Raw genomic sequence first — 15,028 nt, 5'->3', positions numbered from 1 at the left:
TTCTTCGTCGGAGTCCATTTCTGCAGTCAGATTGGTCAGAAACGCGTTATTTCGGGGTGGATGGCGGCTTGTAAGAAGGATCGAGTTGCAAGGACATGAGTTGCAACTCGTTGCAACGAGTCGTGGTGGCGTCGCGGAAGCAAATGACCCTGACGTAAGGGAACATGGCGTATCACAGTCCACCTCATGTACACGTCAGGCTGTGCCTGACCGTGCCTGGAATTACTCGGCGTTGCAGTATTAGGGAAAAGTCTGTAGCGGAATATAGTAACGCCCGACAGGCCCCCCAGCGAATCGTCGAGCATGCGCCGGCCGGAGAGCCGGGGTGCCGCATCGTGTCAGCCAGAATTCCGGGGGTTGCAGCGGCAGCAAAAGCGGTAGCTTTGGCCGCCGTTTGTTGCGTGTGTAGGGGAGCAGGAGCGTCGTTGCATGTCGCAGGAAGCATCTCGCAGCTGTGACGGCCGTCTGAAATCTTCGGTCGCGCTTGTGGCAAGACACGCCAATGCTGTGAACTTTGTTTTCTGAATGGACGAGTCAAGCATAACGGACACTCAGCCCGCGTGATGTGACGATGTGCGCATGCATGCCCATTAGGCTGGCAGCGATCAGTGCAGGGCCGGATGAATCGAGCTATCGCGAGCTAAAGGGCGACCATGGGCTGCTGGACTAATTCTGCGATGCGCACTGGAACCAACCGACGGCACCGGCGCTCTGCCTTCCGGAACACGCGTGCACACGATAGGCTGGCACAGGTGTCAACATGTTTGTGTGCCCGGAAACTCGACCCTGTGCAAACAGCCTGCTAGCCTTCTGGCCTGCGCCGCAGGAGTGGAAGCAATATTGCAGGAGGCGTCGAGGCGGCAGGGAGCAGGGAGCGCGTCTGTCACTCGACCATCCTGTCCTGAACGAGAAGCATGGAGCGAGACAAGGAGGGAGCGTGGAGCAGTGCACTTCCGCCGTGTCCTTGTTTCGCCGATGTGTACAGCAGACATGACTGCAGTCTGTCCTTAGAACTGGCGGAGCGTGCCGACAGCGGTGACACTGTTTGCTAGTTTGCTGTCTACGGACGAAACGCACGAAACACCAGCTGTATAAGCCCACCGCACTTGCTTCAGCCTGGGTTTGGAGAGGCACTAGTAAATTGAGCGTGTAACTTGTGACATCTCAACGTGCCGAATCGCAGCCCCAAACGCCTGCCAAAGCCTGCAACGCCCGGGGGCACTCCAAGCTCTCCAGAGACGTGAGACCCCAGCCGTGCGCAAGCCGTGGCTGACGCTACGGCTGGTGTCCAGCCCACTTGGCGCTCAGCTCATCTCGCTAACTCGCGCTTCATATCGCTCCATCTCCAAAAGCATCGTCTCGCGTTGTCCCCTGGCCTATATTCCGAGGCCATTCTCACACTCGCACCCCTCCCATGTATCCTGCATGCAGCTGTGCAGCTAGCAGTTCGCAGACGTCAGTCGACGCTGCTCCGATGATTGTCCGACCGCCATTTTCACCAACTCGCGCCTCTGGCTGAACGAACGTCACTCCGCTCGCGGTGCGTCTTGCGACCAATAGCCAGCATGGCGGCTAGGTCAAAATCCAGCCATTGTCCGTCTCGTCCGTCTTCCCCCCGTCCGTCGAAGGAGCTGTGCGGTGGTGGACTCAGGGTTCGGACCCAGGGATCGCCAAGGGACGCCACGCGTTTGCCCTGAAGATCAAGCGGAGCTCGTCTGACGTAAGAGCACCTCTGCTTCCTTTGTGCGTCTTGGTCATTCGCCGTTCTGAGCGGACTACTCCCGAGCTACTCGAAAGGTCTGTTCTTGTGTCGTTGTCCTAGCGCTTCCAGCGCCGCGATACGCTGCAGCGGCCGTTGATGCGTCATAAGGGGAGAGGAGCGGTTAAGCTTCCCGGTCGCTCCGGGTCATCCGGCTCCAGCACTCTGAACCCCGCAAAGCCGCAAGACCGCAAGCCGCAAGCCGCGAGCGTGTGACGCCGCACAGCTCTCCACACGCAAACCAGAAGCCGTATCCCGCTCCGCCGCCTCTCTCGGCGCTCCCACCGCTACCACTGCACGCAGCCAGTGGCGCCGAATCAGGAGGCAAGAGACAGGTCGGACTTGGGGACCGCCGCACAGGAATCATCAGTCTTCTGCTCGTCTGCCCATTACGTATGTCAATCGCACTAGTGGCTATAGAAGTTTCTCACTCCAACTACTCACTCCCATTTGCTCCATCCAGCAGCTACAATGGCTACTTGCCCCTCCAAGAAGGTTGTGGCGGCCAAGGCGGTGTCCGCTGCCAGTGGCAAAGTCGTCAGCGGCGTTTGCTGTGCATGATCTGCTGACAGCTGAAGGGCAACTGAACAATTAAACGCTGACACCTCCTATCCGCACCTCGAACATCTGCTGACATGGACAAGCTCGAGATGGACAGATAACCCGCGACTAGAGTTTTAATAGTACGCATCCGGCTGAGATTAGCTTGCGGCTCGCCTTCGAATCACCCCCGCGAGCCTTCGTCTACCAAAGGGTGGATGCGTGCGCAGCCGTCGATACATCTCGGCGTCGGTGGCGCTTGGCTCGACACCGTGCTTGGCAGCTCTCAAGCTCTCAAGCGGCCATCAATCACAATGCGTAGCGGCGAGTAGTGGCCGCTGCCAATGGCCTGGACGCCAAAGGCTTGCATTGCGTGGCTGCGATGACTCTGATGTCACCGCTCACTCACGGCCTGCCGACGCGAGGCACGTTCGTGTCCGCTACAGCTTGGTTGCAAGCACCTTGACTGATTGATATTGTTTTCGATTGTGGGCCCGAGGGCTTGGCACAGCTCAGGTGAATGGATGGCTGGTGTAGTGCACTGAGACATGAAACCGGCCACGTGCGGTCCACTTCACCCTCCGTTAACCTCAACTCATCAACAAACGTCCTCTCTCCTCATCACTCGCTCAGCGAGGGGGTCCTGCAACACATCTTAAGCACGAAACTCATGCTGCTACTGATACGCAACAACTCACAATCCTCGACGTTCCAGCTCACGAGAGGACGAAACTGGGAACTCAAGGAACGCGTCCCATCTCCACGGTCATTACAGCCCGATGCCCGCACATCCACGACATCGGACCATTCAGTCATTATCTTCCACCGCCCGCTCAATCATGAAGATGATGCGGATCTCTGACGAATGGGGGAGCGTTTGACAACAGATCTGCGGCCTACGATACCGCAAGCCGACGCTCGTCTCGCGAGGAAGGCCAGAGCGCCTGTCCACTAGTCAGAGGGGTTGAACGCCCTTCCGGAGGCGTTTCGTTCCATATCCTCTGCGGGTACACCCTTTCCGTTCCCACTGCATCATGATCGGCCAGCAAGACATTGCTGGAACATATAGGATACTGAGGAACAACGGCTACATGCTCGTGCGTCGTGCGTCGTGCGTCGGCGGGGGTCGCGCGGGGCCGGATGAGGCGCACGGTCTGCTGGTAGGGTGCTGGATCGGGGCCCTGGCGTTCCATCCATCGTTGCTCACGAGGAAGCACCGTCCACGTTGAATAAGAGGTGCAAGATCACTCCACGCAAACGAACGGCGGCTGGTTGCCAGGGAGCTTCAAGGAGCCGCTGGCTTCGAGGTCGTCAGTAATGTGAGGGTTATCCGGTGTGGCCCGGCACTGAGGTCAGAACATTATTCACTCTGTCAATCTCTCGGGAATGCAGCGACGGTGCACATTGCTACAGCATCTGTACGATAGTACACTCCACAGTTTTCTCCAGCTTATCGATCCCAAGCGACAATCGGACGCTGTCAGACAATGGAAAGTAAGGAGGGTTACGGAGGAAGTCCGACTCGGCCAACTCCGGCAATCACGTCATGTGGGCTTCCTCTCGCGTTCTTATCTACCGCCTACCCGAGCGCGTGACCACTGATTTGCATCCACACACTTTTGCATCTTACACCTTCCTCTCCTGGCTTCTTACTTACGATGACCGCCCAAAACGATGCGTCGCTGCCAATACTCGACCTGCGCGACCTCGCGCAACCCGACACAGCGGCCGCGTTCGAGCGCAAGCTCCGCGACGTGACCCGCAACATCGGCTTCTTTTACCTCGTCGGTGTGCCGCTTGGCGATCTCGGGGAGCGGATACTGGAAAGCGCGCGAGAGTTCTTCGCCCTGCCCGAGGAGGAGAAGAGGCAGATCGAGATGGTCAACTCGTGAGCACCACTATGCTTGGAGACAGGACTCCCATTGCCCGAGCTGTCGCCGTCGCAGGCGAAAGGATCAGCAGGACGTTCGAGCTGACGCGCAGGCCACGGTTCTCGGGATACACCCGCCCCTTCGGTGAGCGCACACAGGGCGAGGCGAACACGCGCGAGATGCTCGACATCTGGCCTGAGGTGCCGGCCCTAAGCTCCGAAGAGCTCGAAGGCAAGCCGGCCTACTACCGTCTCCCGGGGCCGAACCAGTGGCCAGCGGCTGTGCCGGGCCTGAAGGGCATAGTGGGCGAGTGGCAGCGTGTAGTCGGCGACGCAGCGCACCTGCTCCTCCGGGCGTGGGCGCGCTCCCTGGGTCAAGAGGAGGACTACTTCGACCGACACTTCGAGAACCCGACGACGCGCATGAAGATTGTGCGATACCCGCCTACGGACCGAAGCGAGAACGAGCCCCTCGGCGTCGGCGCGCACAAGGACGGAGGGTGCGTGACGCTGCTCTGGGTCCAGCCTGGCGTGGGCGGGTTGCAGGTCTGGCGTGATGGGGCGTGGGCTGACGTTGCCCCGGCTCCCGAAGACGGGTTCGTGTGCAACATTGGCGAGATGGTTGAACTCGCTACAGACGGATACCTCAAGGCCACGGTACATCGCGTCGTACCCGGAGAGGAGCGCATCAGCGTGCCCATGTTCTTCAACCCCGGCCTCGAGGCCAGGTTGCCGAAGATCACTTTGCCGGAGGAGCTGAAGAAGGAGGTGGACGGAGAGAGAGGAGAACGGAAGGTGGACACCACGCACGACGATCAGATCTTCGAGACTTATGGTGACAACTTGCTCAAGTCTCGGTTACGCTCGCACCCCGACGTTGCGCAGAGGTGGTACGCAGACCTCCTCGCTGCCAAGTAGGAGGATGCGTGGTTAGTGATCGTCAGTGATCAGCGTCAGTGTGGAGCTCCAGGGTGAAGGTCGGGTGGCGCCCAATGTCGCGGTCTAACAATTACATGATATTACAATTCTGGGTATACCTATGGAATATGCAAGATGATGCAGCAAAGTGCACTTTTTAGATCTGGAAGCGGAAGCCGCCCTCGATCTGGACGTCGGTGGGGCCGTTCTTGCCGAGCGACTGGCCATTGTCGAGCTTCTTGTTGAGGCGGGACAGATAGCCGGCAAGAACGAGGATGAGGAGGATGACGACGACGGAGGCACCGAGGTTAACGCCGAAGGCGACAACGTAGCGGGGAGCACCGAAGTAGAGGTACGAGGTCCAGATGTTGCTCGTGTTGGCAACGGCGTTGATGAGGGCGAAAGCGGTAGCCTTCTTGATGTCAGGGCCGACGATCGTCGAGGACATCCAGGAGAGGATGATCGTCGACGAGGTGTAGAACGACGCGGGCATGAGCATCATCGCAAAGTAACGCGCTCCAACGTTCGTGGTGGCGACAGCGATGATGTTGGCGAGCACGTTGAAGGCCATGGAGATGACAACGAAGATCGTGCGGCGCTGGATGCGGTCCGACCAGTAGCCCATGATCCAAATGGTGATAACACAAAGAACGTAAGGCGGAGCAGTCATTCCCAGGCTCTGGATCTTCGAGTAGTCGGGGTCCATCTCGCGAATGACCACAGGGAAGAAGTTTGTGACTGCAGAGGCGATGAAGTTGACGGTAAGAGCGATCATGATGAGGTAGACCTTGGGGTCGGTGAAGACGAGCTTGGTGGCAGTGCCAATGGACATCTCGGACGAGGCATCCTTGGTGGCGCGGTCGAGCTGGAGACGGTAGACGGCCTGGGCGCGCTCAGCGTCGGTAAACGAACGGCAGGTCTCAGGACGGTTCGGGATGAAGGTGGCAAAGATGAGCGAGAAGCCGACCGTCATGGCACCCTCGATGATGAAGAGCCAGCGCCAGCCCTCGAGCTTGTGGGTGCCGTCGAGCTGGAGACAGGCCATGGCGAAGAGACCTCCGAAGGCGTTACCGAGCTGCGAACCAGAGTACAGGATGGCGGTGCGGAAGGCGATCTGGCGCTTGGTGTAGAAGAGAGAGAGCAGGAAGAGCGCGCCGGGGAAGAAGGCAGCTTCGGTGAAACCAAGAATCAAACGACAGACGAGGAGACCGTGGTAGTTGTTGACGGCACCGGTACAGGCAGAGACGGTTCCCCAGGCAGCGGTCATACAGCAGATGTAGAACGAGGGCCACTTGACACGCGAGGCGATCATGTTGGAAGGGACCTGAAGCGAAATGTAACCGGCGAAAAGAACAGCGACGACCGTGGAGAACTCCTGGCCAGACATGCGCAGGTCCTCAGTCATGCCGCCAACTTTGGCAGTGGAAACGTTGTTGCGGTCGAGGAAGTTGAGAATGAAGAGAATGACGAGAGGGGGCATGAGGAGCATGTCGATCTTGCGCGTGACGCGGCGGTCGATGCGACCCTGCTCCTCGGGACCAACATCCTTCAGGATCTGGGGGATCTCGACGGCATAGTGGCGGTCGACGTCGTCGTCGAGCATCTCCTTGCGGTCCTCGTAAGGCTTGCTCTCGACAGAGACGCGCTGGTCGGCTTGAACTCCCGACATGGTGGTTGTGGCTTGGTGGCGCTGGGTGGAGGTGGTGTGTGGTTCCCGTAATCAGTCGTCGATATCGATGTCGATCAAACTTGACTCCTTGTTGCTGTTGTTGGAGAGGGGATGGGGGACTGTGGGGGATCCTCGAACCCAAGAATCGTCTGCTTCTTATAGATGTTTGCTTAGCGTCGTTTTTTCCACAGTCCAGTGAGAGTACGTCGGTTTTATCGAATATCGCGCCCGAGGTGCCCCCACATCGTCGTAGAGCCCCGCCGGGTCGCCCGCAACAACCTGTTTCCTGAACACCTTGGAGTGCGAGGAGCCCTGTGGGACCGCTCTTTGCCGGATGTCCCGGGTCGGGTTGTAGAGGAAGATTTCGAATGTCGCCGCGGAAAGACGACACCGGCCGCAGAGGAGCGGCAAGAGACGACCGAGAGTGGGTGAACGAAGCTAAGGCACGTTGCAAGCTTTGCTGGGAAAGGGGGTTGATCACTCGACCGTGGCTTGACAAGGTCGACGATACCCTGTCCAAGCCTCTCACATGGACAGGAGGCACCAATAATAGCAGCGTCCGCCGCGGCATGAGCAGGCATGCAACGGCAACTGCTGGCTGAAGCGTCGGTGTCCACGGACAATGGCCAATGACATGTAGCCTCGGCCTAGGGTCAAGTGGGGTTGCCGCTCTCAGCTGAAAAATGTCGGGAAAACCACAGAATTATGTCAGCCAATAAACGGACCGCCTCGGCCATGGACCTGAGAGGGTCTTTGGACCACTGCCATGCTCACCGGACCATGGGGGTGCTTAGTCAATTCACGCTCCAGAAAAACCAGAAAAATCCACTCCCGTACCTACGTAGGTGACCCGTTTCAACCCTGGCGGCACCGGCACACAACGGCATGACACGGTTCCTCGCTGGTACCTCACTCGTCGGCACAAGCGGCACGACCACCCTGGCCGGCACAGAGCGGTTGAACACCAGGGCGGACGGCGACCTCTCGGGCTTGGGGATCACAGTCGTTCCGCACCCCCGAGGAGTTGCTCCGCAGTAGACAGCTCGTTCCAGCTTTTTCTGACACTGCTAGACCCGTGTGTTACGTCCGGGCTATGTAGCGTGAGGTATGCGCGCACATTGGCGGGATGGTTCGTTGACCTCGGTCTTCTCGAGGTCACTGGGGCAACGGTGGGGTTGTGGAGTACGGCACTAGCGCAGCTGACCTCCACGGGGCTGGTGTGTCGTGTGATCCTCTCGAGGGTGTTGCACGGCCGAACGACTCAGGATTGAGCGGCACCTCCAGTCCGCTCGCGACCTCGTCGAGTGTCGTGCTCCGTGGGGGCTAGGCGACGCAGTCGACGGGGCTCATTCCTGGGGCAGGAATAGACAGCAATTCCCCGCATCAAGCTCCAGATAGCGATCAGGAAGCTCCGGAGTGCGCGAGTTAGCGTCATTACCCGATCACAAAGAGTTCGAGGACGGCAACGCACGGCTCAAGAGCGGTGACATCAACACCGAAACAGTCTGTGACTATCTGCCGAACGCCGGGCGACACTATGGAGGTGGAAAGGTTATTAGAGAACCCCAAGAGTTCACTTGATGAGCGAAAGCTTGCGCTGGTTCCAGATAATTCAGCAGTGTGACCTCGCCGCCAGCGAGAAACAATCAGCAGACGAAGTTAGCATTCGACTGTCATGCATGACGCATGCGGACTGGCCGGCGTCAAAGGTCATCTGGGAAGGCTGGGGCGCTATGGCCAACCTGGCACGGAACGTGACCATAAGCAGTCAGGCGAGCGTCTGCTCAGGCCCAACTTCTGCGCTAGCTTTGTTAATGACGCAAGTAGCGCAGTAGCCGCGATCACCCGGCCGCCGGGGGTGTGATGTGGATTCTGGCTGGTCCAGAGACCAGTCAAGAGACCTCGGGGCCGAAGAGTCTAGCCGATCTTATCTGCGGAATTTGACCAACGAGAGAGTCTAGCCGAGCTCAGCGCTTAATGGGGGGATTCCGACGACCGGTCATCGGCAGAACTTGGTTGTACTCCCCAATGTATTACCGGCCTACTTGGAAGCCACCAGCTAGGGCAGAGGACACGTGCGCAGCCCCTATCCCTCCCATGGATCGTAGCTGTGTGTGTGAATATGCGTGTTCATGACAATCTATGGGGTACAACATGCGGGGTGTAGGTCAAGCCCCGCCTCTAAGCTATGCCATGAGCGTACGGTGCTCTGAAAAGACGTCGAAAAGTGTCTGTGATATTTATAATGGCGCAGTTCATTGCTTCAAGTCCTTCGGGAAGCCGTTCGGCGTGGTCGGGGTGTTGTCAGACGGCTGGATGTCAGACGGGAACGGTGTGACGAGAGGGTTAGTCTCAGGCACAGAACCGGTCGGTTGCGACTCGAGGGGCGATGTCGGCGACGTTGCGGATGCTGAGTACGTCGGGGACGTTGTAGCTGGAGAGTGTGGTGATGAGCCCGGCTGCGACAACGCCAGAGTCTGCAGAGGGTGCAGAGGTGTCTTGCCGGCCGGCGTAGTTGACAGCGGCGAGAGGGGCTGCGAGGCTGTAGGACTGACTCGTGCGCCGGGGGAAAGGGGCTGGTTCATCCAGTGACCGAAAGTGTGCCCTGATGACGAGCCCGGCGTAATGGGCGACGACAATGTCGCGCCTGGAGTCGGCGGGCCGAGGTACTTGATCTCTTCGGCGGTGAGTGCTGATGGGTCGGAGCGCGCAACGTCGGTGCTGATGCCCAAACCTCGCCCGGCACGCCTGTCCACCCACTCGTCGCGGTACACGGGCGGAAGCACAACTTCTCCGCCGCGAGTACCCTCGGGCAGCTCGGCCTCGAGCGAACCCGCATCCTCCTCGTGTCGCACGACCGTCGGAGGGAGGGTCGTGTGCTGGCCCATTGTGTTCGACGACGTCGAGTTCGTGCCGAGCGTTCCAAGCGTCTCGAGTGTGACCGTGTTCGTGCCCGTTCCGCTAGTCGTGGCAAACCCATCCTGCGATGTCTGAGATGCAGTGTGGCGACCTGGGAAGTCTCCTCGAGGCATGATCGGGGTGGGCGCCCCCATCTCCGCGAGTGGCTTGCTCTCATGCGTCGAAACATCTGCAATCTCGAAATCTTCGCCCTTGGAAGTCGACTTGCGTCGCCTCCAGCAGCAGAATCCGAGCAGAAGTAGCAGCGCAACGCCGACGACGCATCCCACAACGATGCCCGCGATCGCACCGCCAGAGAGTCCGCCAGAGTGGCTGTTCCCGCCGTCAGGTGGACCAGAACCGGCGGAAGAGTTGCCCGAGCCGTCGTTGTTCGGCTCGATCTTCGCGAATTTGTCCTGTTGCACGACCTCCAAGCTATGAAAGACACAGATGCTATCCTGTGATCCGATAGTGAGCGTGTACTTGACCGTCGGATCCAGTCGTGAAAAGAAGAGGCGCACGTCCTGTATGGTCGGTCCCGGTTCCCATGTGTGCTCGGCTTCACCAGCTGTAACGGCTCTTGTGGGGGTGTCGTAGTGGAGAATTGGCTGGAGAACGTCCACGCTGTCGATCCCGGACGTCTTAGGGCGGCCGAAGCCGACGCTGCTGCTGACGACAGACCAGTCCAAGTCGGATTCCGCCTTGACGCCTCCAAGCCCCGCATCCAGATTCGTGATGTTGACGGCATGGCTTCCGTTCGAGGGTGTCGCCCAAACGTCCCCCATGAACTGCCGTGGCGGGTCGAATGCAAAGTAGCAGCGCGACCCCACAGTGTGGGGTGTCCACCGCGGACCCTTGACAGAAAGAAGACTTGTGTTGGCAGGGACATCGTACACAACCACATTACGCCCGGTCAAAGGGAGGTGCGAGCTGCCGAGGTCTTCGCGCCCGTTGAACCATTCGGGGAGGGAAGCTGAGACCTCCGGGTAGTCCTCCAGAATCTTCAGTGCGTTCGCCTCAGGATCTTCCCCGAGGAAATAACGCTTCAAGGCTGGGTTCGGCTCGGCATCGATCATCGCGGGGACGGTGGTCTCCTTGAATGTTGTATCCGGAGGGGCATCGAAGCCTAACCGGCCGCGCCTGAATGAAAAATCGCCTTCTGCGTAGAAGAGCACGTTGCAAGACCACCGAGTATCGGCGAGGTCGCGCTTGATCTTGAGCCTCCCATCGTACTCCTGCGTCGCAGTCGTTTCGGCCGTGTACCCTCCGATCACATCCGTGAACTGTGCACGCGGTCGGTAGATGCGGAACGAGCTGTTGTTGATCGAGCCTTCGAACTCGAGTTCGATCTTGCTGGCATTGAAGCTGAAGACAGCATTCGCATACTGCGGTCAGCCGAGCGTCTTTCAGACCTACTCACCTCGCTGTCCGCCCCACGCTGCGCTTTCTGAAGTGCAAGGAGAGTCTCGTTGGTGTAAGTCCGATTGAGAACAAAGGTCCATGCCGTGTGGTTCGTCTCCGACCACTCCAGCGAGGACATGGTCTCGTAGACAAAGTACTTGGCTTCAACAAATGCCCAGAACCCGTCCACAGCGGAAATGTCCATCCAGTAAGTTGAGTTCGCCGGCTGCCCCTCGTCACGCTTCGCCGGTGTCGGAACCGCGAGCGCGCCCATCGGGCGGTTCCAGCTTGGCCAGCTCATGGTCGGAGGGGGCGAAGTCGCTGCCAAGGATGGCTGCTGTATCAGTTGAGGAGTGTGGGAGAGAGTGTGGAGAACAGCAAAATGATCGGCAACATCCATGGGCAGGGTATGCCCAGCGCCCAGCGACGCACGCCGGGCTGATGGGCTGGACTCGTTGCGCGCCGGCAAGCACACTAAGATATGCGGGCAGCTACCGGATGGGTTCCCTTTGTGCGCAGCCGCGGGCGCCTTGTGTCAGGTTTAACGCCGAGCAACCTTGACCTGCCCAGGAATTTCCTCCGCCCAAGTACCCAGCCAAGTCCCCAGCCCACCTCAGCCATGTCAGCCAACCCCATCCACGGGCCAGCCAAAGTAGAATTCTTTCTGAGACCGTGGCCCTGGCCGCGACGTAATAATGCGATTTCGGCGTCTCTCCCAAACTCATGAGCTGCCTGGGTGAGCGAAACCTGGCACGGCGCCCTGAGCACCTCTCCCACTCGAAACACTCTGGCCAAGCATGCTTCACGCATCATAGCAGTCGACATGCAACACCTCTCCCGAGAGGCGTAAAGTGGCCCGAAGCATTCGACCGCCATTGGCGGGGTGCCAGAAGCCCAACCTAATCCGGTGACAGGCACGAGGCGTTGTTGGTGGGCTCAGAAGGTCTGGTCACAGTGGGGTTAAGGGCCACAGAGTATTCATGTCTGGCTTACTGCAGCCAGTGACTCAAGGCTAGCTCGTGATCCGCTCGCAGCGGCGTCTGCACGCGTCAGTGGCGCGCACGCCTCCCAAAGAAGAAGATATTTTTCGCAGGATGACTGCCGCTTTTTCCTGAAATAGTCCGATCTCGTCCCCAATCCCTGGGCCGGCAGCGGGCGGGACGCGATTTTGCAGATCGTTTGTCTAAGAAACACCTGCAACTCACCAAAGACACCCTCTGTCACTTGCACGCGTACTCCTCTGCTGTGCGCAGAGCAGTGCTCGCTGTCAGAGCTTCAACAGCGGAGACATGTACCTGCGAGGTGTAGTCTCTGTGACGCGCCGATTTCAGGTACCCGACGCAACCCAAAGCACTCGCTCTACGAACTGCTCGGTGATAGGCATGATTTCTTCTTTATTGCATCTCGTCTTTGATGCTCTGCTAGCTGTGTCAAACAGGCCAAGGCTGATGCCATAACACTTTGGCTTACGTGCGAACGCGGTCTGGGCTCCGTGGCCCCGTCTGCTCGATGGTTAAGGAGAAGAGCGGAACGGGTCGAGTATCCGGAGACCGGGGTCAGGCGGTCGCCAAGACTGCATGCCGAGGACGGCGGAACGTCCCGTCGAACTGCATTTTGGCTTTGCCTTCGCGCTGGAGATTACACGACTCTTGAAACTCCCAATGCACATCCAAATCGACTGGGCACGGCTCACAAGCCAGCGGCCACGATGCATCACGTGACCACATCACGGTGACTCCGTGGCGTAATTGGTAGCGCTTCAGATTCCAATGACTGGGATATCTTACGATTCCTGAAGGTTGTCCGTTCGAGTCGGGCCGGGGTCGGAGCCTCTCGATAGAGAGATTCCCCTTTTGCTGTTCTTTTGCGGGATGAGTAGGCGGGAGGAGTGGTGGGTAGTGAGCGGTGGATTGTGAGCGGTGGTGGACGGGACCAGCAGAGTGGTGGTTGACGCAGGCACGGGTAGATCGAGTGTTTTACAGTTCTGCAGCGCCGCCAAACTGAGGGCTGCCGAAGATCAGCTCACAACGATCTTGCGGCAGCACACGCCCGGTGTGGTCTTGAGGACTTTTCCGGTTAGAAAACAGTCGCTCATAATTCTGAAGTTAGCTGGATAAGACACAGACCCTGAGAGCTCACTACTATTCACTTCATGTTTCCTCAAGCTCCGAGGTCTGTGTGTGAGCTCTCTGCCTCGTGAGCTCAGCTCACTGTCTGGTGCGTCAGCTACGCCCACGCCGTCTCTCCCCTGAAGTGATTGTTCTCAGCAGCTGATCCAGGGGGCATCCCGTCAGACACCTTCGTCAACTCACCAACTGGTTGCCATGGGCTGAGGGTGAGCTAAGGGCACTTGAAGCCGATCGCTCTCGGTTTGCCGTGGCCGTGAGTACACTCAGTTTAATCCGAGTCACCAGTTCACTGCGTGAACTCCCAGCTCAAGGAGCCGGTGATGAACAGAGCTCCGGAAAAATCTGAGGTTAGCTCTGATCACTGGATCGTACTTGAGCCCACCTTCATCCCAGTCCACAGAGCTGCGCACGAGCTTCATTCACCAACGGAGGAGAACGCTTACAGTCAGCGGAAACGTCTCTGCTCCGCTGCTGACTATTCCTGAGCACTGGTCGTCAGCTCGATCCAGTTGTTTAGCTCACCCATAACGCCAGAGATCAGCCCGTCACAGGCTTACCCCAATGTTCATCGCAAACTGTGCATGGGCTCTCCACAACTTGACAAAGAGCTCACTGCTTGTCCGCGCCCACTTCACCTGTTGAAGTGGTCGACTGCTAAACTTCAGAGTCGGACAGACCACTTACACTGCTCATGGTCAGCTTTCCCAGGGAGCTACTCAGCTCACTTGCGAATGTTGTTGTTGGGCAGTAAGAGAGCTGAAACCGTCGGGGAAGGGATCTGTGCCGCATCTCATGGTAGCTGGCAGTTGGCAGCTGAGGGTGGAAGTCAGCCCAACCAAGCAACGCTCGATCATGTCAAGCACCTGGTGTGCGATCTCCCCATACTGAATAACTCACCTACATCCACTCAGGTCTGCTACGCGTCATCTTCGTCATCCGTGGCGATGAAGCTCACACCCTCATCAGCCATGTGTTGAGACTGCGCGAGCTGATCTCCGGCTGTACCACCAAGGAACCACAGCTTATCAAGCAAGCGACTGGGATTAGCTACGTTCCACTCAGGAGAATAGCTCACCTGTCTTTAGGCCTTCCTCACTTACTGCCTGGACGACGGGGACTCATGTGAGCTATTAGCCGGCGAGGTAGCTCATAACTCTGCACCGTTAGCTAGAAGGCTGCCGAAGATAGCTCACCTTCCCGCCCCTATGCGCTATGAAGCTGGACGACATGGCTCGCGGCGATCTGTGTTGTCAGCTGACGAAGTTCATTCAGCTCATGTCTGTGCTGCTCAATGGGCTGTGTTGAGCTCCCGCCCGAAAGGTTGGTATCTCACGTTTTCTGCTTTGTTAGCTTATCAGCTCTGGAGCACCGGGAAGCTCAACTCATTTTGCGCCGTCTTCTTGACAGCAGGACTGCGTGCCTGCTTCTCCGCCCCCTTCAGACTCACCCTTGCGCTTCTTTCTGGATAGGAGCTGCGCGTGAGCTCGTTCTTCGAGGTTTCGCAGCTCACTATTGCTTCGTCAGCCTATAAGCCGCCAGAACCAACTTCAAAAAAATCCACCGCTAGGCTCACCTCTACACTGTTCCACACTGGACTGCTCTTGAGCTGTCATTTGTGGCGTTGTAGCTCAGCGCTGCTTCGTCAGCTAAGACTACGCGATAAGCAGCTCACCTTGACTCGACTATCCGTCGGCCACTCCGAACGAAGGATACAACCCAAGACATCCCGCTTAACAAGTCAATGAAGAGTCAATCGCTCACCTCACCCCTACTGTTCAGGCGTGGCCTCGCATGGGCTGCATGTGAGCTAGCGGCGCTCGCTCTGGTAGCTCACGCTGTCTGTT

General features: G+C 58.4%; 3 protein-coding genes and 1 non-coding gene across 4 annotated transcripts; 2 read left to right on the top strand and 2 right to left on the bottom strand.

The window, feature by feature from the left end:
• Positions 1 to 3,845: 3,845 nt before the first annotated feature.
• A1Q1_06593 (isopenicillin N synthase) lies at positions 3,846 to 5,087 on the top strand (the record flags this gene model as incomplete). Its single annotated transcript, XM_014320743.1, has 1 exon — positions 3,846 to 5,087. The coding sequence occupies one exon, from the start codon at positions 3,846 to 3,848 to the stop codon at positions 5,085 to 5,087; it is 1,242 nt and encodes a 413-aa protein (XP_014176218.1).
• Positions 5,088 to 5,244: 157 nt separating this feature from the next.
• On the bottom strand, positions 5,245 to 6,756 carry A1Q1_06592 (uncharacterized protein; the record flags this gene model as incomplete). The annotated part of the gene is made up of 1 exon (XM_014320742.1): positions 5,245 to 6,756. The coding sequence occupies one exon, from the start codon at positions 6,754 to 6,756 to the stop codon at positions 5,245 to 5,247; it is 1,512 nt and encodes a 503-aa protein (XP_014176217.1).
• Positions 6,757 to 9,011: 2,255 nt separating this feature from the next.
• On the bottom strand, positions 9,012 to 11,455 carry A1Q1_06591 (uncharacterized protein; the record flags this gene model as incomplete). The annotated part of the gene is made up of 2 exons (XM_014320741.1): positions 9,012 to 11,003; positions 11,075 to 11,455. 2 exons carry the CDS (start codon positions 11,453 to 11,455, stop codon positions 9,012 to 9,014), a joined length of 2,373 nt encoding a protein of 790 aa, XP_014176216.1.
• A 1,333-nt stretch (positions 11,456 to 12,788) lies between these two features.
• A1Q1_t341 lies at positions 12,789 to 12,881 on the top strand. The gene has a single exon. It is a non-coding gene; the product is annotated as a tRNA-Trp (tRNA).
• The last annotated feature ends 2,147 nt before the right edge of the window (positions 12,882 to 15,028 follow it).

This window comes from Trichosporon asahii, assembly GCF_000293215.1.
Source record: "Trichosporon asahii var. asahii CBS 2479 unplaced genomic scaffold scaffold00077, whole genome shotgun sequence".
NCBI classification, from domain to species: Eukaryota; Fungi; Basidiomycota; class Tremellomycetes; order Trichosporonales; family Trichosporonaceae; genus Trichosporon; species Trichosporon asahii.
This window is presented reverse-complemented; position numbering and strand designations above follow the sequence as displayed.